This window comes from Aspergillus steynii, assembly GCF_002849105.1.
Source record: "Aspergillus steynii IBT 23096 chromosome Unknown P170scaffold_9, whole genome shotgun sequence".
NCBI lineage: Eukaryota > Fungi > Ascomycota > Eurotiomycetes > Eurotiales > Aspergillaceae > Aspergillus > Aspergillus steynii.
Window position 1 is genome coordinate 408,575 of NW_020194406.1, and position 24,112 is coordinate 432,686.

The window sequence follows — 24,112 nt, forward strand, 5'->3', positions numbered from 1 at the left end:
TTGACCGCCAGCGACAAAGAGGGAAAACCGACAGGAAAATCGACGAGTTGAAATTAAATGTCGGAAATCAAGTCAGAAAATAAAATCAATCACAAACATCTTACAGACACATTGTTCAGGAGATTATCTATACGACGCGAGCGTTCTGAATCTGCTCAACGGGTTGTGGAAAGCGGATGCAAGGTGATGTGATCAACCAACAGCTTTTTGTGATTCGCTAGCGTTGGCGAGAAGGATATTGCGGGGGTGTCGGAGGAGCTCAGACGGTGATGAGAAATCTTGTCGAGGGACTCGTCCTCCGGTACCCACACCGGGTGGAAGTATACGAACGATGGGGCCTATGGTCGTGATGTTTGATCCCTGAACCAACATGGAACTGTCACGGTGGCTGTCTGGCTGTCATGCCGTCTGTAGGATTAAACTCCCGAGGCCGTGCAACAAAAGCAACGAGAAGGTCTGGATCATTGACCGCTACCTTGCTCCGGGTCAGCCACGGCAGAGGGTCGGAATCCTGACCCTTTCGTTGTCATTCGTAAGACTAAGAACTGTCAAGGGACGAAGGGACGGACGAGACTAAAGAGGGTCGGGTGTGAAGCCTAAATGCCCAGGTGTCGATGCTGAGTCATCCAATGGGTCGGCGATAAGATTCCCTTATCGGGCATATGTCGGCCCGTTGAAATAAATCGTTTTGAATCTTGATCCCAGAGCGACGACCAGGACGACTCAGCCAGACCACGCAATTCTTTTCGCCAATAATTCAACACCCCGATATTCGCGATTTTCTCTGTATCAGAAGTCGCGATTCATTTACGACGTTCCTTCTCGAGAATACCTCCCTCCGTCCTTCACCATGGGTGTGGCAAAGAAGACTAAGAAATTTGCTCAGGTACGGACAGCGATTCTCGTCTCCAAATCCGAGTCGTCACGAGCATCAACTAACGCAGCAATTCCCCACAGGTGAAGCGCGCTATCACCAAGCGCGATGAGCGCATCAAGTCGTCCGCCGCCGGCAACAAGAAAGAAGACAAGAAACCAGACGAAGTGACCCGACACATCCCCAACGCCCCATCGAACATGTTCTTCGCCGCCAACACCTCCCTCGGACCTCCCTACCACGTCCTCGTCGATACCAATTTCGTGTCCCACTCGATCCGCGCGAAGACGGACTTGCTCACATCGATGATGGATCTGTAAGGCTGGCTTCTTCCGTCCTTGAGGCCAAGTTCATCGGCTTACGCTTCTGCCAACAGATTATACGCGAAATGTATCCCCACATTCACAGACTGCACCATTGCAGAATTGGAAAAACTTGGAGACAAGTTCCGGCTGGCGTTGCGAGTGGCCAAGGATCCCCGATGGGAGAGAGTCCGATGCAGTCATGCCGGCACGTATGCCGATGACTGTATAGTTGATCGAGTATGTGGCTCTACCTTGCCCCATCTTTGCATACACTATGGGAAGATGCTAATATTTTATTCAGGTATCGAAACACCGAATCTACATTGTCGCCACTAACGATAAGGACCTGGTCCGTCGTATCCGCAAGATCCCCGGTGTACCGATCATGAAGGTCGCGAGAGCGAAGTTCACGATCGAAAGGCTACCGGATCATTTCGAGTAAGATGGAGACGCGATGTACAAATATTTTTTCCATTTCATTTCTTTATACCACACCTATACCAGGACATGGAAGACTGGTTCAAAAGCGCAGGGAACTAAAAAGACCATGGGGAACCAACCCAAGTAGTTTTCACACTACTATGATAATGAAAGTGATCATGATAGATTAAACAGCTAGTGCCTCTTTCTTTGTGATACTCCACATAATCAAGATCAAGTCCAGATCGATATGAGTCAATGTTCATTGCATCCTAGTAGCCGAATCGGCGAGTCTTGGCCAGTCATAACATTAACCGATAACGGCGATTTGGTCTAAAAATGCGGGGACTCGATCCTTTATCTACTCTTTTCCTGCCAGCCTCGAGTAGCATCGTATGACTCGTAAACCTCCATTTTCTTCCTTTCGCATGATCCCAACATATCACCAGTTTTGAGCTCTCAATCGCAACCATGGCCCAAAAAGAGACAATCGTTGTCATCGGGTATGCCACATGCCGCCGATCACTCCGGAAAACATATATACCTCCATCAGCCACTTCCCACATACTTATATAGCACCAACTAACAATTCCCCCCAACCCTAGAGCCGGCGTAATCGGGCTCTCCACAGCCCTCCGCATCCAACAGCACCTCCAACCATCACAATCCATCGTCCTCGTCGCCCGAGACTTCCCCAACACCACCTCTCTCAACTACGCCTCGCCATGGGCCGGCGCACACTACCGGCCCGTCCCCGGGTCATCAGCACAATTCCTCAAAGAAGAGACACAAGCACAGCGCACCTACGAGCACTTCAAAATCCTCGCGGCCCAAGAGCCCGGCTCCGGCGTGCAATCGCTGCAGGGAATCGAGCACCTTGAGTCCCCGCCGGCGGAGTATCTCGACGAGACAAGCGTGCGCAACTCGTACGCCCATCTCGATGAATTCCGCAGACTCTCGCCGCAGGAGTGCCCGGGGCCTGTGAAATGGGGCGCCAGCTACCGCGCCTTTGCGATCAATTCGCCGGTGTATTGTGCGCATATGCTGCGCCAGTTTGTGCTGAAGGGCGGCCAGACCAAGGAGTATACGCTTGCCAGTGCGATGGAGGCATTCCATCTAGCGGAGAATGTGAAGACGGTTGTGAACTGCTCGGGGATGGGGTTTGGGGATCCGAAATCGTTTATCATCAGAGGTAGGTAGAGCGGCACACCCAACCCTCGTCTTTTACTATACTCAGTTCTCGTGGCTAACCTGACCTCTGTCCAATTCGGAAGGCCAAACATGTCTCGTCCGCAACCCGTGCAACATCACCCTCACGCGCCAGAACTCCGACGGGACCTGGTCCTTCTGCATCCCGCGTCCCCTGGGCGGCGGGACAATCATCGGCGGAACGAAGCAGCCACACAACTGGGATCCCAATCCCTCGATGGACACACGAAATCAGCTTCTAGCGAACGCCGCTAAATGGTTCCCCTTTACGCCGGAAAGTGGAGGGAAGTTTGACGTCATCCGCGACATCGTGGGCCGGCGGCCAGCAAGAGAGGGTGGGATGAGAATCGAGGCGGAGAAGGTGACGGGCGACAAGTTCATTGTTCATGCTTATGGGGCTGGAGGACGGGGGTACGAGTTGTCTTGGGGCGTAGCTGGGGATGTTGTCAAGTTGATGCGCGAGAATGGGCTGGTGTTGGAGAAAGCTTCGCTGTGAGTTTGGATATATATGTGGGTGGTATATGTGTATAAAACTTTCTGGTTGCATAAACGTTGTTCTGCTCGTGTGATGGAACAACTAGAATAATGCAAGGATTCTACATGCATGACTCGGTCTCGTTGCAAGTATCTTATGCTCCAAAAAAATGCTTGGTTCATTCATATAATCAAACGAACATTTTTGTAGGTACAGAAAAAAAATCTGGCATAAAAATCATGTCGGTCCTTTTAGCCACACATCCAACACACGATCTATCTCAATCTTGTGTATCCAGGTCGTTTTCGACCAGGTCCACCCATGCCTTCAGGCATAGCCCATCCCTGCAATCAGATGAACTGCGAAGGAAGAAAGCAAGGATGAACGATGACAAAACAAAATGCCAGTGCTAGCCGTCGGAGCCCTCGGTCGCGGAGATCTATACAAAGTCATAGTTTGGTATCAACAAAGCAAGAACCAAAAAGAGCAGCGCTGCATCTACCATCCATCAACAAGAGAGCAATACCAACGGGCCCGGACAATGGCCTGGTACACCGGTTCCAGTGTGAAAGAGGTCCGTAACCCCTTAAACCCAAGATTCTTGTGATACTCTTGGGGGCATGTCGCACAGACTTCATCCTTGGCCTTCCTGCGCAATTGTCGCATCATTCGAGATGGGTACCGGTCCCCCGTGTAGCTTCGCCAGGCGTTCTTCTTCCTTCTGTTCACGGATTCTCTCGGTCTCCTTCCGCAAGGCCTCCAGGTTGAAGGTTCCGTCGTCCTCATCCTCATCCTCGCTGCTCTCATCCTCGTCCTTCCAGTCTCCGCTTTCGAACATCGATCGTCCAGTGGCTTCCTTAGCCTTGCGAGCTTGCTCCTCGGCGGCCTTCTTGTTGAGACGGTCCTTCTTCCACGCGGCGAAGGTTTCCGGTGTGACGGGCGTCAGCTCACCAGTGAGCTTGTGTCGTTCGGATTCCAGCCAGTCTTCCAACGTCAGGGTGTTGAGCGGAGACTTGTCCATCATGGCCTTCTCTGCCGCCCTCTGCTCCTTCGTCTTCAGAACGAAACTATAAGCGCAGTCAGTATGTATGCCAGGCAGAAATAAAGAGTTGATAGAGCATACCCAGGTGGCAAACTGTGTTTGTACATGCACTTGTCACCTCCGTTGGGACAGACCCAGAACCAACCATATTTCTGGTTCTCAACAGCGTCGATGAAGTATTTGCAAACCTTCTCGGTCGTCGTTCTCGGGTTGCCGTGTTTGCTCATGATAACCTTGCGCAGCTTATCCTCGTCCCAGCTGTCAATTGTATCTTCCTTCTTCTTCTCTTCCTCGGCAGCCTTGACGTCACGAGAGTCGGTGTACAGATCCTTCTTCTGGGCCTTTCGCTCGATGTTCGGGTCGTGACTGAATTTACACTTGCGGCCCTTCTCGCAGTTGCCCTGCTTGAAGAAGACACAGAGGACGGTCTTGGGATCAACACCAAACGGCACCTTCTGTACCTGCACGGGCTTGAACAGCTCTGCAGCCTCCCGCTTGGCTTTCTCCTCAGCAGCCTTCTCGGCCTCACGCTTGGTCTTCTCGGCTTCCTTTCTCTTCGCGTCCAGAGATTTGTTAGATTTTTCTTGTGCCTGCATCTGAGCGATCTGTCGCTTCGCGGTAGATCCTTTTTTCTGCACGATGACGAAATCCAGGTGTTAGTTTCGACTCTTGTTCCAAATCATCAACGGTGTCAAAGTCGAGGGTTATCGCAACGTACGTTTTTCATACCGAAGGTCTATACCAGAGGAAAGAAATTAGCCCTATCTGTCTCTGTTGTATCATCTCACGCTCACGCGATCGGTACAAACCTTATCCTCAACGGTGGCCTTCTTCTTCTTAGGCTGGTCCTGCTTTTTGGGCGGCATGATGACGGATTTGACTTTTGTTCTTCTCTAAAATAGGGTATATGGAAAATGCGATAGCAAGATGCGCGCCAAAAGACGGCAGTGGCGGTCGTTTCGCTCCTCTCACAAGAAACGCGAGTGGGAAACCGGGAGCGCTAAAAGGTGGGCTGAAAACGCAGAGCCCTTGTGAACAAAAGGACACAAAAAGGCTAATCGAAAACAATCGAGAGACGATGGAGTCTAGCGTCCGAAGATACTGATCGGATCCGACGAAAGGAAAGAGGGGATCCAAACGATCGTTAGAGAGAGGGGGCGTTTTTGGGTGGTTGATCTCGGGAAGTTGCAAGTTCAGTTCGCTCTCCTCCACATTTTCAATGTGGTGGGTTTCATCCTCTCTTAGCTAAGGTGCGTGTGGCGGCACAACCAGAATTGTGACGGAACCGCCAATCTCTTTTTTTTTTTTTTTTCTTTTTTTTTACACTCCTTCCGCCAAGAGGTCAGCGACCTACCATCTTCCTTGTTGCTGCTGGATGACATGTTGGTTTTCATTATAATCATTGGCTCTGCCAATATCATTTATATTATATCATCGAGGGGTTTCGTTCTCAACTAGGTATCCTGGGCAAGAGCAATATGTTTAGGGCAAACGACGTAATGGGCGCTACTTTGTATACACACGGACCATCTTTTAAACGATTGAGAATATCATTGGAGCCTGGTTTGGATAACATCATAAGACTAGTATTATTACGGTCGCCATCTGCCCTTGCGTCTTCCCATAACATCGCAGGAGATCAGGGTAGAGTGGCTCGTGCCAATAACCCTGTTCTCACTGCCCTAACAGAATCATGCTTAGTTATATCGATGCTATCTACTGATGTCCCTCACGTCGTCATTCATCCCGTTGAATGCGTTCCTTTTCGAAGATATTATTTCTCAAACTTTCCTCTTCACACCATAGTTGCGTATGAACCTGCCGCAGCAGCGACTAACCATCAGTGCGCGAGTAAAGCAGTTGCACCAGTGTCGTCGTTCGTCATCAGGAATTTTCATTGCTTCTTATTTTGTGAACCATAATCGAATCCAAAAGCTAATCACATTTCACCGCTTAAGAGACCTCCTGGATTTTCGAGGATTTCGCGCCCTCGGCCTTCTGGTCGCCCTCGTCAAGTTCGGGCATCTCTTCCTCATCCTAAGCGATATAGGTTAATAAGTGGACCGATTGATAGATCAAGAGTTGTTCAAACATACCGATCCCTCGCCCTCGGCACCAGGGGCGCCACCAGCACCGCCCATGCCCTCGAGGCCTGCGCCGAGCTTGGAGAAGTCAATGTTTCCGAGACCACCCTGGTCGCCCATGCCTTCGAAGCCACCGAAGTTGTTGGCATAGTCCTCCTCAGGGGCATCGTCCTGCTCATCCTCATCGACCCACTATGAATTACCGGGTTAGTGTTTCGCTCAATACAACTCCCGGCGAATATCCAGTGGGAAAACATACCTTGTCGAAGTCGGTCTTGAGGAAGTGAATCTTCTGCTTCGTCTCCAACAGACGGGGCCAGTATTCCTCCTTCAGCTCCTTCTTTCGCAGAACCAGCTCGACATCACGGTCGGTGTGGTTCGTCTTGGAGTTCTCGGGGTCGATCTCGCCAAACAGATCGAGGGAAACCTCGTATCTCACACCCTTCTTAGAGTCTCCGGCGAAAGAAACGTTCTTCGAGGTGATGTTGAGAGAGGCATCGGCACGGGCAACATCGGGAGCCTTGATGTTCACGTAGAGATAATTGCGCTCAACATCAGTGGTGGAGGAGCGCTGGGCCCATGTGACTAGAGGGGGAGTCGGATTAGTAACGAGTCCAAAGTCTATGAAAAATGATCCGACATGATCATCCTGACTGGGCTGGCAGCGTCAAGGCGCGGAATAGGAATTGTATGTTGTGAAGCAGGGTGGAATGTTGAACAGAAGCAAAGCGGGGAAGGTATGAGGGACCGCAGAATTACGTACCTTCGGGGTGGAGCTTGGGAAGTTCAGGCATTGTGAGGGATAATGGATTATAATAAGGGCAAAAAGAGAGAGATGTGATAAGTCAGAGGCGGGTTGACGGGAAGGTGGTGAGTTAAGTCAAGGGGAGAGCAAAGCTGGGGCTGGATGAAGAAAGCAAGTGAAGCCGGCCTTCGCTAGTTGGTTAGGGACTCGTCTTAGCTGATGATCGGCTTGAGCGGTGCTAGAAAGTACTGGAACTCTCACCTGCCCGCTGTTTGCCCTGTTTGTCTGCCGGCGGCCTCAGGCCTGGTCGACGTCACTCGTCCTTCCTTTTCCAGCGCGTTACCGTAAGATTACCAGTATGACTGACTAAGCGCTCGGCATTCAGAGGCCAACTCCAGCAGGCCGACTCGCTCGTTGGCAGCGATGATCTCCCATTATCGGATCAGGGCAGGTTGACGACGATGCGAACAGCGACCCCGAAGAGGGTTTCCCAAACGACTGTGTGATTTGATCTTGATACAACATCTTCATACCCTTCCTTTTGTCGTCTCACTCGTTTCTCTCCTTCTACCGTCCTGCCTGTTGGTTCGGACTTCTGCCTCGTCGCCTTCCCAATCGGTACCCCGCAAGGGCTTCCTGTCATTCGAGAATTCCGCCATCGCCATATGAGAAACCCCCTTGGATTCTACCAGACACAATAGCGAACACCCTTCCCATAAATTTCACGGTCTGGTTCCACCGTCACGGTCGATTTCACTGGTATAAAGTCTTCACCATGGAGACTCTCAAAGCGGTCTTTTTTGGCCCTGATCCTCAGACGCAGGTATGGCCCCATGGGGATTGATGTCGACTGACCAATCGAGACTTAACTTGGACTAACTCATTTTTCCACGCAGATGAGGAAATGCAACCAAATCATCCGTGCGAATACCCGCCAATTGGATCGTGACATTATGCAACTGAAGAACCTCGAAACCAAAACACGACAGTTTATTGTGAATGCCTCCCGACGAGGCCAACGAAATCCATCACAGGCCAAGCAGACGCAGAATGAGAGCAAGACATTTGCACGAGAGCTGGTGCGGATCCGAAAGCAGTCGGCCCGTCTGACTACCAGCCGCGCGCAGCTGCAGAGTGTTCAGATGCAAGTAAACGAGGCGTTTTCGATGCGCAAGATCCAAGGGAGTCTCAAGAAGTCGACGGGGATTATGAAAGACGTCAATACACTCGTGCGACTTCCCGAGCTATCGGCAACAATGCATCAGCTTTCAACGGAGTTGGTGCGCGCTGGTATCATTGAAGAGATTGTGGACGATGCGATCCCCAGCAACGAACTGCTAGAAGACGAGATCGAAGACGAAGCCGATGCCGAAGTCGACAAGGTCTTGCAGGAGATCCTACACGGCAAACTTTCTCAAGTCGAAGACATCAAGCCCGAGAAGCCGATCGAGGAGGCCCCGGCGGTCGAAGAGCCATTCGAGGATCAAGAAGCCGCTCTAGCACAAATGAGAGGACGATTGGAGGCTTTGAAGAGCTGAGACAGTGCACGGAGTGGGTCATTATACGCCGATCGCACGCTTGGATGTTACGAGAGTATGCAAGATTATCATGAGAGCATCTATCATTGTTGATATGTTTCCGTATTGTATAGGGAGTTTAGTGGGATGGAGTGCTTGGTTTATTTATTTTTTTCTTTTTTTGTCCGCCTCATTATTATTACTGTTCTATTTATTTTGCTGCCAACAACAATGTTTTTGGGCTGGTCCTATCTTAAGAGCTTTTTGCCACTCATGCTTTGCGTTGTTTTCCGACCCCTTCCGGCGTTAGTTCCTTGTTCCTTGTTCCTACAATGGTACGGAATAGACATTGTCTTTTACACGTTGGATAGGAAGAAACAGTTGAGTCAACGCGAAGAAGTAACCAATCCGCTGTCGTCTAGCTGCCTGACATTGCATTATCGTAGATGGGACTCACGATTAGGTGACCTTGAGGCAGCAATGCCGATAGAGGCGCCAGCAGCGGCGAATGGCAGGCAAGCGTCAAGTCACGCATCCGGCGGGCCACCACCCAAAGCGGCCTAGCGCCCCTGGCTGAGCCTCGCCCTCTTTTCCCTCTTCGATTCGATCTCCTTCCGCCCTGGCTTATCTTTCCCATCCATTCTCCCATCCTCTCTCTCCTTTTCATCGTCCCGCGTCGCGTCTTCCATCAGTACGTGGTGTGTCTTTTATCTGCTACTCTATCTTTGCTCATATTCCCACCTTCAATTCCGCGTATTCACACCGCTTTACGCGCTTCTGAAGCAAACTCTTCCTACCCTTCCGTCTTGAGAGTCTCCGGTGGCGCAATAGCTGTCACTCAAAAGCCCGAACAACACCACTCTTGCACCCACCAGTCTCTCGACGTTTCTTATCCACCGACAATGTCTGGAAAGCTCGATAAGTCTTTGGACGAGATCCTCGTCAACCGTCGTCAGGGTGACCGCCGCCGTTCTCGTCGCTCGGCCGCATCCAAGCCTGCTGCCAGTGCTGTCCCGGTTGGAGGCGTGAAGAAGTCTACGAAGGCTGCCAAGCCTGCTGGAAAGGCCACTCCGGCCGGCCACCCAGCTTCCACTGAGAGCAAGATTATGGTCAGCGGCTTGGTAAGTTTTGACCCTGCTGATGAGTTGTTCATCCGGTGGACCCAGAGCTAATCTTCATCAGCCTTCCGATGTGAATGAGGCCAATATCAAGGTATGTTGATCGAGAGGCCTTCGCCTTCGGCTTTATCGCCATGTATTTTTCTCGAGACCTTGGAGGCGCAACCGGCTTTTATTCGCGTTCCGACCTTTGTCGCGCCGATCCTACATTCCTACGATGACTTCTCGTTGAGTCATCTGCGCAGGCAGTCAACTCCTTCAACGCCATTTTCCACGCTACATGCAAACTAGCATGATGCTAAATGGGCCGAAGTTGAGTTCTGCTTTAGTCTTGCATAATGCGTTGTCCCGCTCAAGGTGGCCATGTGAGCTTTCGTGCCTGAGGACCCACGCCGCAGACTATGCCGCGGATGATGTCTGGAACACATCGTGTTTCTACTCCGCTTGGCCGCGCTTCCTTCTTTTTTGTTACATCATGCATAATGGGTGTCGGGCATCAGCGAGCGCATTAGCAGACCAACAGAAATATACTATGCCAGAATCAGCGGCATGCAACCCGCTTTGGGAATAATTCTCCACGGTCCAGCATGGAATTGTCTAAATTTGATGACGGGCGAGAGCAATTTCCATGCGACCTGTTGGAGGCTAGCCTTGGATTTTGTTCTGATTAGGCTACTGAGGGTACCTGGGGGAATACTCTGGATTCAGGAACGCCGCACAAGGAATCTATTGCCAGATGATGCTTGGGTTATTTTGGGTGCCGGTCGTGGATTTGAGCAGTTCCCGGTTTATATCGACACGTGTATGAGAAAGAATTTGCTCGAACTTCGACCGAGGTGGATCAACGCAAGCGGCGCAAAACGGTGTTCAACATCCCAGCAGTGTATGCCGTCCTGGTTAAGACACATCTTACGCGACTTCCGGATGTTGAACATTCGGTTTGTTCGTTTCGAAAGGCTCTATCCACTACTAACTGGCGCTGTGTGCTCGCTGATGCTCATTTCTTCGCAATACTTGGGGGCTTCTACGCGTTTTCCGATTGCGTTCTCCGCCGGTTCTGATTTACGATTTCGCGAACGAAATTTGAATTGGCCTTAATACTGATCGTGTATGGTCGTCTCTAGGAATACTTCTCTAAATCCGCAGGACCCGTCAAACGAGTTATGCTCACTTACAACCAAAACGGCACGAGCCGTGGTATCGCGTCTATTGTTTTCAGCAAGCCCGATACCGCCGGCAAAGCTGCCAAGGATCTCAATGGACTTCTCGTTGATGGAAGGCCCATGAAGGTGAGCTAGTTCTGGACTGCCAACTACCATCTTATCTCTCTGTTTTTCTAACGTCACTTCTCGTCAGATTGAGGTTGTCGTGGATGCCTACCATGCTCCTGAAGTCCCTGCTGCCAAGCCTCTCAGTGACCGCGTCGCGTAAGTTTCCAGTATTTTTGCTGTAGGCACCAACAAGTATGTACTAATTCAAGAAGCAGTCAGAACAAGTCTCAGCCCAAGCCGGCAACAGCTGCCAAGCCCGCCGCCGCCGGTAAACAGCGTGGACGTCGTACTCGTGCCCGCAACACCAACCGCCCCAAGCCTAAGACTACCGAGGAACTCGATGCCGACATGGTCGACTACTTCGCTGCGAACGAGAACACCGGTTCGGCCCAGGCCAGTGCCCCCGTGAATGGAAATGCTCAGCCTCAGACCAACAGCGGTGGCGAGGACCTCGGCATGGCTGAAATCTCTGTGAGTTTAGCAGTCGGCTTAGCTTGATACATTGCGTTTGACTAACAGATATAGTAAATTCTTTGATACCTTTCTCTTCAACTGCAGAGGCAGGTTACTTCTGCCAGTCAAATGAAAGTATGCCTTGCAACCAAATCTTACTCGATTAGGTTGAAGTATACTTCCATTGTTCCTTTTCTTTTTCGGACTCTGTTTTCTTTTTTTCTTTTTTCTTTCCCACGCTGTCTTCTTTTTTCTTTTACCTCTGTTCTTTCTCTTTCTTCTCTCATTTCGTTGTTTTATCATGTTTTACTGATATCGGAGGTCATGGATGGGAAAACCGAGGAGGCACTGTACTTAATAAACCCAGCGGATCATTCTCAATAAACAGCTGAAACTTACGGGAACTCGAATGCTCTTATCGTAGATCGTACTGTCAATTCATCGCCGAACAGTAGATTCGCAAACTCACCTCCCTCCGCTCCCTCAATCAGCTATACTTCAGCCACTGATCAGACTCAACGAGTAGAAACCACTTAAACCATGACAAACCGCACATAGAGCATATACACAACAACCACAACTCAAGAAAAGGCAAGGCAAAAACAAACAGAATTATGACCAAGTCCCATTCGCACCCCCAAAATACCCAACCTCCGGCATATCCTTCCACGCGACGCCCTGCCCATCCGCCGTATCCAAATAAACCGTGTTCCCCCACCAATCGGGGAACACGGCGCCGGGGTACGAGATGCAGAAGAAGATGACGATGCCGCTGAGGGCGAGGCCGGTGTCGAGGGCCGCGGCGAGGATGTAGTTGTATTTAGTCCACCAGGCGAAGAAGCGGCGTTTGATGAGGTGGTTGAAGGCGAAGTTGACGAGCGCCCAGCTGGAGTAGTTGATTCCGGTTGCTGGATCGGTGGGAGTTAGCTTAGCTTTGTGTTTTGTGGGGATCTGGGGGGAGGGGTGCCTACCAGGAGGGACGTTGTAGGTTCCGACGAAGATGAGAGGCCAGTTTATGAATTTCCAGATACTGCGGCGGGTGTACTTGTAGAGGAAGTAGGTGATGATAGGGGTGATGGCACCGATCCAGAAGAAGTGAAGAAGGGGGGAGTAGATCTGGCCGACGGAGTAGAGACGGCGGGGGCCAACGAGGCCCCAGATGACGGAGGACGAGTAGACGGTGCGGCCGTTAGGGCAGGAGAAACCGTCCGGCTGGTCGGAGGAGCAGATATCGGAGATATGGCCGAGCATCCAGAGGGTGACGCCGGTTTGGGTGAGGGCGCCGAGGATGGTAGCGAGGCCCTGGGCGAGGAAGAGGGTGCGAGGGGGGATTTTCAAGTAATGGCCTAGTTTCATGTCCATGGCAAAGTAGATGCCCTGGCCGACGACGTCGGTGCTCAGGATCTTAAAGATCATGTTGGCGAGAGGTTTGCCTTCGAAGATGAAGCCGCCGATGAATTCGCTGAGGACGTTGAGCTGATTTGCGTCGACGTTCGTGATGCCTTGGATCATGCCGCAGGGGACCATGTAGATGGCGGGGATGACGAGGGCGAGGAAGACGCCGTAAACAGGCAGCTTGGTCTCGTAGACTTCGACCATGGCGATGGCCATGCCGGTGATGGCGACGATGATGGCTGCATACCAGTACCATGGGGTGTTTTTGTATGTTTTCATCAAACGAGCGTGAATATCGAGCTTGTTTTTGCCCTTGAAAGCAGCCCAGATGTCTTTGTGGTGCCACACCCCGATGTGCGTGAGTACGCCGGTAATGGATGCAAAGGACGGGCCGTAGACAAAAGCGAATGTGGCTCCGAGGTAAGGGGGTGAGTAATTCTTATACGCTTCGATGTCGAGGGTCTTCTCGGGACTGACGATTCGGGCTGTATTGTAGACTGCCCCGGTTCGGTCGTAAACGTCGCTAGTCATCATGGGGAGATAGGCCGTGAACCATGTGTTGGAGTAGTAGATACCCGGAACAACGACCCAGAAGAAAAGCGCAAAGCCCGCGAAAACGTTCACTGCGGCCCACGAGGGAGAAAGAAGGGGATTCGTGTTATACGCAATTTGGCTCCAGTCGAATGTGATGGGGCTTAATCCAAGACCTGATTGCATTCCAAAGAGCTGGTTCACGACGACGTTGCGAGGTACGATCCAGCAGATCCACGTGAAATATGAGAGGGCTGTAAAGATCAATCCGGGGAAGAAGTACCAAACGAAACCGCCGGCAGTAACGTATAGGAAGAAACGCAGGCGGGAAATTCTCCAGCCATTGGCGATCTTGTTCGAGCGAGAATGAAGCGTCTCCAACATAGCACAATTGGACAGAACTTGAGGCCAAATGATGTTGGCCGGCTCGACTAGCCATGGTGCAGCTAGTCCGGCTATTCCGAATCCTAGAAGCTGTGCACATAAAACTATAAGGACAGAAAATCCGGCTTTGAGGCCAAAATTATAGAACTGGGAGCTTGATGCTTGGATGATGTTGGTTGAGTCCGCGCTCCCGTATCCGAACGAAACATTGCTCATGATCACGATCACTGCGTGTTCTTTGATATTGAAATGATGGTCCGGATTGAGACTGAAAGACCCAAGTCGACCAAGACGAATAGTTGTCAAAGGTAACACTTTTGCAAGAAAGACACCGAATGGATAGGCCAAAAGCTCTGCAACCAGCGAGACAATGTGAACGGATGGGTATCGGAGCGAGAAGAACTGGTTGATACCAGATCCGAGAATCGTGAAAATGATCCCAAGAGTCCACATACGCAGAGTGTTGACCGGCATAGTTGGATCATCCGTTTCGGGCACAACCGCCCGAACTGTAAAGTGTAAGCTCTGTGCAAGTCGGATTTTCTTGGGGGTCTAAATCATACCCTCGGGGAATGGCGAACGCTCCGACTCATAATCAAATATTCTCTTCTCGTCCGTATCATCGCTCTGGGGTAGTTCATACAGGCGCCCCGGTTCCAACTCGAAGTCTGTGGTTATATTGGATTCGACGACCTTCTCGACCGCCTGTTCTTTGGAGGCCATCTTCGCGTAGTGGGTGCTGGCAGTCGCAAATCCCACAGATGTTTGGGAATCGAGAAGGCATGTTTCTTAGACCGACCATGTCCATGTTATAAGCATCTGTTCGCAAAGCTTGGGAGTCTTATCATTCCTGGCCAAGGAAAGCTAAGGCCAACTTGGAGTCAACTCCATCGCACAGGTGGTAGATAAGAAGAGGCATACCTTAATCAATCAGTACACAAGGCTGCTGATAACAGACGGCTCGACCATCGCGATGGTGGGTGGGGTGATTTGAAGCGGGACTTTTGCGGCAGAACGACCCGGTCATAGCCAGTCGCTTCGCAAGAGTCTCGCCTTAGCGTTGGGCTTAGCAGGAGTGGCGGTTTCATCACGATGCACAGCAACACTCTTATCAGGTGCAGGGGTCGCAAAAAGGGAAGGTCTTGTAGAGGAGATCAAGATACGGGGCTCTCGAAAGTTGGAAAGATCGGAGGTAACATTTTAAGATTGAACTAGAAGGAAGTACCGGATCGCAGTTGAACAGAAAAACAGAATATGGCCATGTTAAGAGAAACAAGGCGGTTTGATATACCAGGCTAAGGTCAAAATGTCCGAAATAAGCCCTAGGCTTATGATGTCAAATATATGGCCCGTCAAATATGAATTGGCCGGATGGTGTAGTTGGTTTATCACGTATCGTTAACACCGATAAGGTCCTGGGATCGAGCCCCAGTCTGGTCATTCTTTTTGCATTTTTGCATCCTCAGCGAAGTAGGTGTTGCCTCTGGGTGAGGAAAACAACTACACACAGCACGCAGAAGCCCGGATGGTCTAGTGGTATGTCCTACAAGATAACTCCACTTTAGTTTCTTGCTAACCCCAATTAGGTATGATTCTCCGTTTGGGTCGGAGAGGTCCCGCGTTCAAACCGCGGTTCGGGCCTTACTTTCTTTTTCTTTTTCTTTTTTCCTCCCTTGAAGAACTCTCGTCTAAACAAGAACTTCCATGAAGTAGGTCCCTTTTTTGAAAAAAGAAAAAATGAATTAAAAAAAAAAAACCATTTTAGAGACCGTCTTTCAGGAGTCCAAGTACAGGACTAATCCTTGATAATTACCCCAAAGGTAAAAAGGCTGTAGGTCAAGCTTCTTTAGCATTCTGTTGCGAACATTAGCACTTCAGCAAATTTCGACCTTCGCCTTCATCGCATTTCGGACTGCAAAGGCAAATTCCTCATGAATTTTACGGAGGCTTGGGATAAACCTCATTACAATGTCTGCTTATCTCCCTACAAGCAAGGTGATCAAAGAGGAAGCAGTTATTGCTGTCGAATCCAGCAGTATTTAGCCTATCAATTGAAGGATTTGAAGGGTCTTCGGTCTCCATAATTGGGGTTGTTAACAGTGAACATGGGGCTGTAGAAGTGGCAAGCAACAGGGGCATCCATCTGAACACTCGGACGAACCAAGTTTCTAGGTCGAATGACACCTCGAGTCTTCCATCATGTTGTTTCTTTCTCTAAAAAGCTCTCATAAGCTTCATCAAGATTCCACCCGGGTCCTAATGTTCATTAGACTTAGCACTTCTCCAGGTGGGATGCATGACCGTATTGAACTTGCTTTATTCCAATCTGGCTCGAGACTCTGGATGAGAGGGAGAAGTTTGTTGAAATTGAACAGCTCCTGCTTAAGTAAAGCTTCCTGGGGACTCGGTAGCCACTATTCCCGAGAAGGCGAATCTCTTTTGAGACTTGCACGCCGTAGAAAGAGCAAGAGGTGGTTGAAAGGCCCAAGGTTAAAAGACTTTGGAAGACAAAGATGGGTGTAAAAGGAAAGAGGAAGTAAGGGAGAAGCTGGTATAGAGACATAGAAAAAATGGAAAGGGAAGCTAACTATGGGGTAGAAAAGCAAGAGAACCAAAATCCAGATCCTCCGAAACTTCTACGAGCCTGATCTACGATTGCCTCGAAATCTCTGTGTACTGGGTAGCATCATCGATAATATGTACGCGTGAAAATGTCAACCAGTAGCCCAACTGAAACAGGCAGTTCCTACGGCGGTCCTTTCAAAGGAAACATCACCTCACATTCGCCCTACAAAAGAAGACGAATTGTTCGTCTAAGAAGCGGCAACTTAATATGGATAAACTAAAGAATTATCATTCATGTTCCGACAAAATACTAATACAGCCGCTTATTCCGGCAAGAGCTCACGCAGAGAAGTTGATGCCCATCTTCTAACCGACCTTTGCTCTGTAGAGCTTCATGGGTCCGATTGGTGGGATTAGGGGATCTTTCCTCGTCCTGTAGTTGAGTTTATACGGACGAATTCTAAGTCCAAATTCTCCGTGTCGGGAAGGTCTCGGGCCTGTCCTATTATCTCATTGAATGCTGCAAAAGAAGCCATGAGATGTTAGTATGTGACCTAGGGCTGCCCGCTCGCTCTGTGGTAAGACTTAATTTTAATTCTGGCTTATGATGTCAAAATTTGAGCATTTTCACATGAATTGGCCGGATGATGTAGTTGGTTTATCCTATCGTTAACACCGATAAGGTCCTGGGATTGGGCCCCAGTCTGGTCAGTTCTTTTTTGTATTTTTAAAACTTTACTCGGGCAATAATATTCATTTTGTCCATAAAAGAAAAAACGGCGAAAGAATACCATGCTAAACTATCCTTACTTCGGGATAACACGGGGATTGTAGCAAACCGTTTTGGTGGACTTCCATCTCCTGGAACTGCATGTGGAAACTGAAATAGCAAATGGACCGTTTGTAGAGATCTTGTTGCCCTTCCTCATGATAAAGCACGTAAAGCACGTCGCGAGGGCGTTAGGATACACATATGCCAATCAAGATCTGCGGGGCCCAGTGTGATTCCCGATTGACATCCAGCTGCGTGGTCAATCATGGCACCAATGGCGGAGACAATATCCTCCCATTGACTCAGATATCCGGACAGAAGCTGGGTGGTGTACTATTATCTCTCTCGGTGTTAGCGCTGAAAAAATTGTCAAGTGCAGACAGCCTAACAAAGGAGTTCATACAGTAGCGTCCTTTTCGACCCGGATGAAGTACCATTCATAGCTATCGGTCGTGAGGCCGTATATAGTTCGTCCTGGGAGCCCGGCTTCTTTGCGAGCGTGATGAATCATATCTGGGGTTGTAAATGTCGAGTCAGTAGTTGCAGTCTGATCCAATCCTGTGTATTCTGTCTGAACTTACCGAGGTACGCTAACGTGTGATCCCTATGCAGATTATCGTCGATGATGAATAAGGGATAAGGCTCATCAAGACGCCGTAGACAATACCTCATCGTGCCTACAAAGCGTACAGGGCGACGCCGATATGTCCATAAAAGCTCCACTCTCTGGTCGGTTTCAAATTTGAGAGACTCGTATGCTGAAGGTGGCAGTGTACGGATCCCACGGCAATTCTGGACGTGTCCATTACGTTTGCGATTAGCAAGAACGGTCAGAATTACCATTCGTACGCGAGCATCCTGTATGCCTTTCCACGATGCGTCCGAAATCCTAGTCTCTGTAAAAGACTCGAGAGCAGGTACTGTGTACACACTGTTAGAAATTCCTTCAGGATTTAAAGACGAAAACAACTCACAGATGTGCTTTGGGACTGGTGTTTCACTCCCCGAGTGGAGAAACCAACCAGACTTTTTCATGTTATCACTAGGTCTTATGTGAAATATTTTATCCACATTCTCATACATGATGGTGAGAACGTCTTTGATAGGAGTCTTGTCGTTCACTGGCCCGCTGTGGTCGCCCTCCCTGTCGTTTCTAGCAGAAACAAACTGCTCTTCTGATTCCGTGAGTGGTAATGCGTGAGATGATCTAACAACGGTGCTCAAGGCCATCTTCTATATCCGTTTCTTGATGAGTGAAATGAACCGAGGGCTAGTATAAGGCAACCTGTGAGACACAAAAGGTCAAGATAGAGTAAAACCTACAGGTGGCGAGGACGGAAGGTAAGGATTTCGTTCCCTTGAGGCTACGTCACTATTATTACAAAAGTACTGCTCATGACTCATTCATGACTGCGGTTGCGTTATTCTACGGCATGATGCTTTCCGTGACTCCGGGACGCATCATCGTTCCCTCAGGATTCCTGCTCATCCTCGCGTCTTCAACTTCCGTAGACCAACGGCCATCATCAATTCAATCCAAATTCCGAGTAATCTACCAAAGACATAATCAACATGATATTTCACGACTTGGATGTTTATCCGCTGGATGAAAACAGCAGCAATTTCGTAAACACTCAAAATCCAGTTAGGGCTAGTACTGCGGACAGTGAAAAGCTCTGGCAGCCACTCGCTAAGCCAGACCTTATTCTCCCAAGCCATCTTGGTAAGACCGATCAATATTCCAATCATGATTCTGATACTTCTGAGGCTGATGCACAGTCTTAAGATACGATTCTCGAGGACTACATGGTAGCATTTGACGGCGACCAGATGAATCCGGGCCTGATTAGTTCCCGGGTTGATGCTATCCTCCTGTCTATTGTTGCCGCTGCTAAAAGCAAACACCCCGGAGACAGCAGTGGTTTGTATCCTAAGGATGATATACTTCTGTCTATTGGAGAGACCTTGACTACACGTGACACATTTGACACGGAGCAACACTATTTCAGATGCCTATCTGATGCGACTTTATGGTACGGCGAGACGAAGGTGTTCGAGGCGAATCTTATCGTTCGTAAAACATCAGGCCCCGTCGACGGAGGCAGCGTGACAATTCCCGGAGCTCTATGTAAGTTGGTACATCTGGAATAAAATGGTTTGTTATATTCTTACGAAGTCACGCTCAGTAATGATGCTTTACGGTCGAAGGCTTCTGGAAATATTCGAAAATCCAGAAGTATTGGACATTCCGGAAGGATTGCCCAATTCGCAAGGATGTGGCATGTATGGGATTGTTACGGACAGCTACAAGTGGCATTTTCTATGGGTGCATAATGGCTACCATGTAAGGAAGATGACAGCTTCCCCCCCCTCAAATCCATCACATGCACTAACATAACCTGATAAGTCAGGAGTGAAGTACTTTCAAGCAACATTTGACTGGACAAAGGAGAATGAACGCCAGCGCATTATAAATCACGTTCGTGACATTGTGGACCATGCAATCTCCTTGGCCGGTCCCAAGGCTAAGTGTTCAAATACTGCGAAGTATACTGCGAGTGTAGTGATAGGATGCTTGATCTGGGATGAATATAGGGTGGATAAATCAGCTACTTTTGATTATAATCGGATCATCGGGGAATGTGATGTGAATTGTTGAAGCCTCTGCTGGTTATTGCTATTGTTTTCCAGGGCATATTCTCACCCCCATTCTATACCATGGCTAGCGCAACTTCATTTACCTTACGTTAACAAGCATCCACAGTTAAATGAATAAATCTCAAGAGATTTTATTTTCGGAATAATACTTTGCTCTGGTGCGTTCCCGGCTATTTGCGTTCCAACAATGCTGAGAGGGAAATTGCGGCAGTGAATTTTGGCGGTTATAGTCTTTTTCACTATATTGCTTTTCACAATACTATTGATCAAGGCGTCACAAGTGCATCCTACACCACTGATACTCCTTAGGTAGCGAGACAATGCAGAATTAAGTAACTATTTGATTGGTTTACTGAATCAATAAACCCCTCAAACTTGATTGATAAAGGCCCTTCGTAGTTACGACCAATTCAGGGCTAATATCAACTCGAATAACAATCATTGCTCCATTTAACATAATGTTGTAAGGTATTTGAATGCTTACATCCTCTCAATACTACTGTTTTCCAGTATATAAGTCCCCTTGTAGCCCCAGTATGTCCTTCTCTCTCTAAACCATCTTCTTCTAAGCATTGCGCTCCCTCCCGTTTTTCGAAAAGTCCTTCTCACCTGAGAAGCACCTCAGAAACACCTCCTAGCTGGTACTAGGATAACAACTATGGCTCCCAATCTCACCTGGTTCGACGATTTGGAGAGAAACTTGAAAACGCTGGCCGCCAAGTTGACCCCTGAGAACCGCAGTACTGTCTTCAAGATCATCAACGCCGCAAGAACCGAGTCTGGCAAACAGGCACAGCCCGAGCCCAGCTATCCCAGCCTCGCTGTGACTTCGATCAAACCCAAAGATGTCGAAAAAACTTTCAATCTCAAATGGAACAAGGAGAAGTGGGTCCTGCGCCCCCAGGACCGCAAGCCCATGACCGCTCGCCTGCGTGAGTTGACCCAATGACCCATCTCGATTTACCTTGCTAATTGACACAGGTGATACACTGGAGGACTTTGCCCTGGCCACGAAAGGCTCCTCCGAGACGGAGGCCGCTGTGAGAAGCCGAATCGATGTCATCCTCTACATGACACTGGCCGACAAGAAGAGAAAGGAGCACCGGGCAGCAGGCCATCGGTCCTCCATGGAGGCCTTGACCCAATACCGCTCTATCGAATTTCAAGCGGAGACCGATATCAAGCTTCCCTGGACCTACAAGGGCGAGAAAAGACTCATCAGCGGAAGAGCCGACTACACGCTATGGTATGGGGAACCAGACAGCCCCGAGTCAAATCTCATGGTCGTCGAAGCGAAAACCGAGGGTGCCGATGGGCTTAAGCAGGCTATTACCTACATGGGTAAGCAATTCAATATATGTTTCTCATGATCTCTTTACTGACATTGCTAGCCATGGTTCATCACGCGAGGAAAAAGGCGGGTAGGGCAGACACTATCATCTGGGGCATCGCTACCAACAGCTGGGAGTGGAAGTTCATCCGGCTTAACGCCGACTCCGCGGTACGATCCACCGGACTTGAGTTGAAAGATTCAAACTAACTAGTAAAGATCGATTACGCCTCCTATGACCTGAGAAATTCTGACGGCGAGCAGAATGTCATCGGCATGCTGCACCTAATTTTCGATCATGCAGCTGGGCTCAGCCCATCGCTGTCCAGAGGGCCCTCCCTCGCTAGAAAAAGAACACTGGAGGAGGCGGCCGGTCTGGAAGTTTCGCCCGCATGAAGCATCTCCTGTCTCGTGTCTGCTGCGACCATCATGCCCTCTCGTTCATGTTTTCTTTTTTTCGCTTCTTCTTCCCTCTTTGGGTCTCTCTCGGGTTTCTACGTTCTTCTTCTTTTTCTTCTTTTTTTTTCATTATTGTCTATTTTATTCTGGTTTGCTGCTGGACAGAACCATGACTTAGTTTAGTTCCAATCCATTGACCTCCTCGGAGTCCTCATTCTATTTCGATCCGAGAGCACAATATAGGGTTACATCAAGGCTTTGCGCCTGGTACCATGAGGTCTTTAACGCTTGCACCTGGGGAAGACTGCCCTCATCTGGAGGATTGACTATGAATATTTAGGTTTGGTTCATATATTATAAAAAGACAGACTGTTCGCATGGACTGGCCGGATGGTGTAGTTGGTTTATCACGTATCGTTAACACCGATAAGGTCCTGGGATCGAGCCCCAGTCTGGTCAATTCTTTTTGGATTTTGCCTCGGGGAATTTTATTCTTCAGTCTGTGGGTGCAATCTTTGTTTTTTGCTATTGGTGGAGGTGTTCTTGCCAATGATCTTGTTGAACAGAATGTAATACAGACATCAGCTCCGGCTCTCTAGCTTCCGATAATCACGGTACTCACTACTTGCGCTAGAATGTTGTAATGCCATTAAAATAGCTATGGCGTGTTCGAATGTAATATATGTTCCCCGCTATATAGTACAATTATCATCTAAAGTAGTATATACTTAGCACTTCAAACAGTTCTGTGCCACTTAGCCGTAAGCCCGTACCACTAGACAGTCATGGCTAGAGAAGAGACAACGCTGATGACTCCTCATATAGACCTGTGTAGCGGATGTCTCCTAGCTGCTGAGGGGGAGGGAGAAGATCACTTGTCTCTTGAGATGAACTTACTAGAATGGAACTATTTATCGAGCACCCAGTGTCATACTAATTAATCCTAGATAATAGGTAGATGAAAGAAAAGTCCATGGGCTCTCAAGTCTTATGCTCTCTTCAAATAGCATTTCTGTCCATGCTGTAGTCCCTTTAGGGCTTTAGGGCTCGTGGTGTCAGTTACTGACCCGGATCCGTAGTATCCAACTAATATCTGCGGCAAAAGTCATGAAACCTGCCGCAGCCCTTACGAGAACAGCTAAATGACTACTTTTGACTTCCAATGAAAACGCATATTATATACTAAAGGTACGGGGTAGTAGCCAATGTACAGAGACATTCAATACACCACCAAGTCAACACGATGCTATCCAGTAAGATCTCTAATGTTTGAAGTAGTATCAGCATTCAACATTTGCTCACTAGAAAAATCCGTTTATTGAATTGTGCTTATGTCAGTATCGAATTCCTCGTAGAATTTCAGTAGGAGAGAGCACAAGTGCGAAGAACACAGAGGTGTATTCCTGGAGGAGCCAAGTTGGCAAACACGGAGCCACTGAAGGCCTGTAGAAACCTCGCGTGGAATCGGCCGCACTTAGGCCACATTATAGACATTTCAAATAGCCATGGTCCCTTCATGGGTGTAGTGGTACTTTAGATCAGTGCTAGATTAGCACCGGCAATCACAGCCTTCGGAGGGAGGTGTGAGATTAATGGCTCCAAATTGATAATAAGTCGGTCTGTCAACTCAACGGCGGTGCCTGGATTACAACCTAGGCTCTATATTTGACACATTAAAGGACCATTCACCCTTGAGTACATCTTCTAGTTGATTCCAGTGCTCACTAATGATAAGTAATGGGGGCTGTAACCACTCCGCGATAGAAATCCCGACGCTATATTTTGATTGTGGTTTAAGTGGGTAAATTATTTGCCAACTCAAAACCTATCTCATTTCTAGAAGTTTTGTATTACGAAGATATACGGCTACTCTCCAGAGCTCGTTTGCACTGTTGGATATTTGCTAACATCTTAACCTGCCGATGAAGTATAGAAATATACAATAGATATCGCACTCTTACATGGTTAGGCCTATAATCTTGCTCTTCAAGATATAAAGTACACCGGGGCCTTGTTAAAGTACGGAATCATCTTGAATGGAACCTCTTCCTGGGTTGGAAGTTCTTTTTTTCAAGCATCTATCCCTGGAGCCAATTAGGGCTGGCCACTTGACATGAATGTCTTTTTCGTCTCTGGCTGATGTAGTCAAAATATGAACCTTTCTTCCATCAATTGGCCGGATGGTGTAGTTGGTTTATCACGTATCGTTAACACCGATAAGGTCCTGGGATCGAGCCCCAGTCTGGTCATTTGTTTTTGAATTTTTAGTTTTTATTGCCATGATGGTTCCTAGAGAGTCTCCCCAAAAGCCTAGAAGTATATTGAAGAAACAATCACGAGGGTGGGTGGTTTTTTGCTCTTTTCTCTCAACTGGGACAGCAATTGCATCAAGACTCTCAGATCTCCGAGGTCCCCGCGGCATAGTCTATGGACGTCCGGTAGCTTAGTCGGGATATTCTGGCATAGGCAAGACCTCATTCTTACTTCGATTGCAGATGTCTTGGCGCATATTGACCCGCTTAACTTATGCAAGCTGCGTGTTTGAGTTGTCGGTAGTCGGAAATG

At 48.8% G+C, this 24,112-nt stretch overlaps 9 protein-coding genes and 3 non-coding genes across 12 annotated transcripts; 8 read left to right on the forward strand and 4 right to left on the reverse strand.

The window, feature by feature from the left end:
* Positions 1-582: 582 nt before the first annotated feature.
* P170DRAFT_458881 (Fcf1-domain-containing protein) lies at positions 583-3,412 on the forward strand. The gene is made up of 6 exons (XM_024851827.1): positions 583-886; positions 958-1,190; positions 1,251-1,416; positions 1,481-1,570; positions 2,176-2,791; positions 2,874-3,412. Exons 1-6 carry the CDS (start codon positions 851-853, stop codon positions 3,302-3,304), a joined length of 1,572 nt encoding a protein of 523 aa, XP_024699528.1. The 5' UTR covers positions 583-850; the 3' UTR covers positions 3,305-3,412.
* Positions 3,413-3,445: 33 nt separating this feature from the next.
* P170DRAFT_440547 (translation machinery-associated protein TMA46) lies at positions 3,446-5,530 on the reverse strand. The gene is made up of 4 exons (XM_024850101.1): positions 5,135-5,530; positions 5,044-5,061; positions 4,407-4,957; positions 3,446-4,350 (listed from the first exon to the last, which is right to left on the reverse strand). The coding sequence occupies exons 1-4, from the start codon at positions 5,189-5,191 to the stop codon at positions 3,918-3,920; spliced, it is 1,059 nt and encodes a 352-aa protein (XP_024699529.1). The 5' UTR covers positions 5,192-5,530; the 3' UTR covers positions 3,446-3,917.
* Positions 5,531-5,873: 343 nt separating this feature from the next.
* On the reverse strand, positions 5,874-7,301 carry wos2 (Hsp90 cochaperone SBA1). Its single transcript, XM_024852507.1, has 4 exons — positions 7,173-7,301; positions 6,669-6,994; positions 6,422-6,601; positions 5,874-6,362 (listed from the first exon to the last, which is right to left on the reverse strand). Exons 1-4 carry the CDS (start codon positions 7,201-7,203, stop codon positions 6,279-6,281), a joined length of 621 nt encoding a protein of 206 aa, XP_024699530.1. The 5' UTR covers positions 7,204-7,301; the 3' UTR covers positions 5,874-6,278.
* A 743-nt stretch (positions 7,302-8,044) lies between these two features.
* Positions 8,045-9,053, forward strand: P170DRAFT_440548 (ESCRT-III subunit protein VPS24). The gene has a single exon (XM_024850102.1). The coding sequence runs from the start codon at positions 8,051-8,053 to the stop codon at positions 8,690-8,692; it is 642 nt and encodes a 213-aa protein (XP_024699531.1). The 5' UTR covers positions 8,045-8,050; the 3' UTR covers positions 8,693-9,053.
* A 520-nt stretch (positions 9,054-9,573) lies between these two features.
* P170DRAFT_450408 (putative RNA annealing protein Yra1) lies at positions 9,574-11,558 on the forward strand (the record flags this gene model as incomplete). The annotated part of the gene is made up of 5 exons (XM_024851123.1): positions 9,574-9,792; positions 9,854-9,883; positions 10,914-11,078; positions 11,146-11,216; positions 11,276-11,558. The coding sequence occupies 5 exons, from the start codon at positions 9,574-9,576 to the stop codon at positions 11,556-11,558; spliced, it is 768 nt and encodes a 255-aa protein (XP_024699532.1).
* A 379-nt stretch (positions 11,559-11,937) lies between these two features.
* optD (small oligopeptide transporter, OPT family) lies at positions 11,938-14,714 on the reverse strand. The gene is made up of 3 exons (XM_024847137.1): positions 14,387-14,714; positions 12,485-14,332; positions 11,938-12,421 (listed from the first exon to the last, which is right to left on the reverse strand). Exons 1-3 carry the CDS (start codon positions 14,544-14,546, stop codon positions 12,126-12,128), a joined length of 2,304 nt encoding a protein of 767 aa, XP_024699533.1. The 5' UTR covers positions 14,547-14,714; the 3' UTR covers positions 11,938-12,125.
* Positions 14,715-15,188: 474 nt separating this feature from the next.
* Positions 15,189-15,263, forward strand: P170DRAFT_t186. The gene has a single exon. It is a non-coding gene; the product is annotated as a tRNA-Val (tRNA).
* Positions 15,264-17,313: 2,050 nt separating this feature from the next.
* On the reverse strand, positions 17,314-18,243 carry P170DRAFT_430138 (uncharacterized protein; the record flags this gene model as incomplete). Its single annotated transcript, XM_024847933.1, has 4 exons — positions 17,314-17,493; positions 17,564-17,673; positions 17,742-18,080; positions 18,135-18,243. The coding sequence occupies 4 exons, from the start codon at positions 18,241-18,243 to the stop codon at positions 17,314-17,316; spliced, it is 738 nt and encodes a 245-aa protein (XP_024699534.1).
* Positions 18,244-18,684: 441 nt separating this feature from the next.
* P170DRAFT_513454 (uncharacterized protein) lies at positions 18,685-19,862 on the forward strand. Its single transcript, XM_024855112.1, has 4 exons — positions 18,685-18,883; positions 18,947-19,288; positions 19,347-19,504; positions 19,568-19,862. Exons 1-4 carry the CDS (start codon positions 18,733-18,735, stop codon positions 19,817-19,819), a joined length of 903 nt encoding a protein of 300 aa, XP_024699535.1. The 5' UTR covers positions 18,685-18,732; the 3' UTR covers positions 19,820-19,862.
* A 614-nt stretch (positions 19,863-20,476) lies between these two features.
* Positions 20,477-21,544, forward strand: P170DRAFT_480001 (uncharacterized protein; the record flags this gene model as incomplete). Its single annotated transcript, XM_024853747.1, has 4 exons — positions 20,477-20,750; positions 20,800-21,159; positions 21,210-21,319; positions 21,368-21,544. The coding sequence occupies 4 exons, from the start codon at positions 20,477-20,479 to the stop codon at positions 21,542-21,544; spliced, it is 921 nt and encodes a 306-aa protein (XP_024699536.1).
* Positions 21,545-21,931: 387 nt separating this feature from the next.
* Positions 21,932-22,006, forward strand: P170DRAFT_t188. Its single transcript has one exon. It is a non-coding gene; the product is annotated as a tRNA-Val (tRNA).
* Positions 22,007-23,721: 1,715 nt separating this feature from the next.
* P170DRAFT_t189 lies at positions 23,722-23,796 on the forward strand. Its single transcript has one exon. It is a non-coding gene; the product is annotated as a tRNA-Val (tRNA).
* The last annotated feature ends 316 nt before the right edge of the window (positions 23,797-24,112 follow it).

Excerpts from the sequence above, each read along its gene's own strand:
- P170DRAFT_440548 (XM_024850102.1), top strand. The coding sequence starts at position 8,051 with ATGAGGAAATGCAACCAAATCATCCGTGCGAATACCCGCCAATTGGAT.
- wos2 (XM_024852507.1), bottom strand. The coding sequence starts at position 7,203 with ATGCCTGAACTTCCCAAGCTCCACCCCGAAG. Across the intron at positions 6,995-7,172 it reads TCCCAAGCTCCACCCCGAAG|TCACATGGGCCCAGCGCTCC; the intron begins GTACGTAATTCT and ends CTCCCCCTCTAG. Across the intron at positions 6,602-6,668 it reads TCAAGACCGACTTCGACAAG|TGGGTCGATGAGGATGAGCA; the intron begins GTATGTTTTCCC and ends GGTAATTCATAG.
- optD (XM_024847137.1), bottom strand. The coding sequence starts at position 14,546 with ATGGCCTCCAAAGAACAGGCGGTCGAGAAGGTCGTCGAATCCAATATA. Across the intron at positions 14,333-14,386 it reads GCGTTCGCCATTCCCCGAGG|TTCGGGCGGTTGTGCCCGAA; the intron begins GTATGATTTAGA and ends TACACTTTACAG. Across the intron at positions 12,422-12,484 it reads AACCTACAACGTCCCTCCTG|CAACCGGAATCAACTACTCC; the intron begins GTAGGCACCCCT and ends CCACCGATCCAG.
- P170DRAFT_513454 (XM_024855112.1), top strand. The coding sequence starts at position 18,733 with ATGATATTTCACGACTTGGATGTTTATCCGCTGGATGAAAACAGCAGC. Across the intron at positions 18,884-18,946 it reads TATTCTCCCAAGCCATCTTG|ATACGATTCTCGAGGACTAC; the intron begins GTAAGACCGATC and ends CACAGTCTTAAG. Across the intron at positions 19,505-19,567 it reads GGGTGCATAATGGCTACCAT|TCAGGAGTGAAGTACTTTCA; the intron begins GTAAGGAAGATG and ends TAACCTGATAAG.
- P170DRAFT_458881 (XM_024851827.1), top strand. The coding sequence starts at position 851 with ATGGGTGTGGCAAAGAAGACTAAGAAATTTGCTCAG. Across the intron at positions 1,571-2,175 it reads CCGGTGTACCGATCATGAAG|CACCAACTAACAATTCCCCC; the intron begins GTCGCGAGAGCG and ends ATACTTATATAG. Across the intron at positions 2,792-2,873 it reads GAAATCGTTTATCATCAGAG|GCCAAACATGTCTCGTCCGC; the intron begins GTAGGTAGAGCG and ends CCAATTCGGAAG.
- P170DRAFT_440547 (XM_024850101.1), bottom strand. The coding sequence starts at position 5,191 with ATGCCGCCCAAAAAGCAGGACCAGCCTAAGAAGAAGAAGGCCACCGTT. Across the intron at positions 4,351-4,406 it reads AAACACAGTTTGCCACCTGG|TTTCGTTCTGAAGACGAAGG; the intron begins GTATGCTCTATC and ends CTGCGCTTATAG.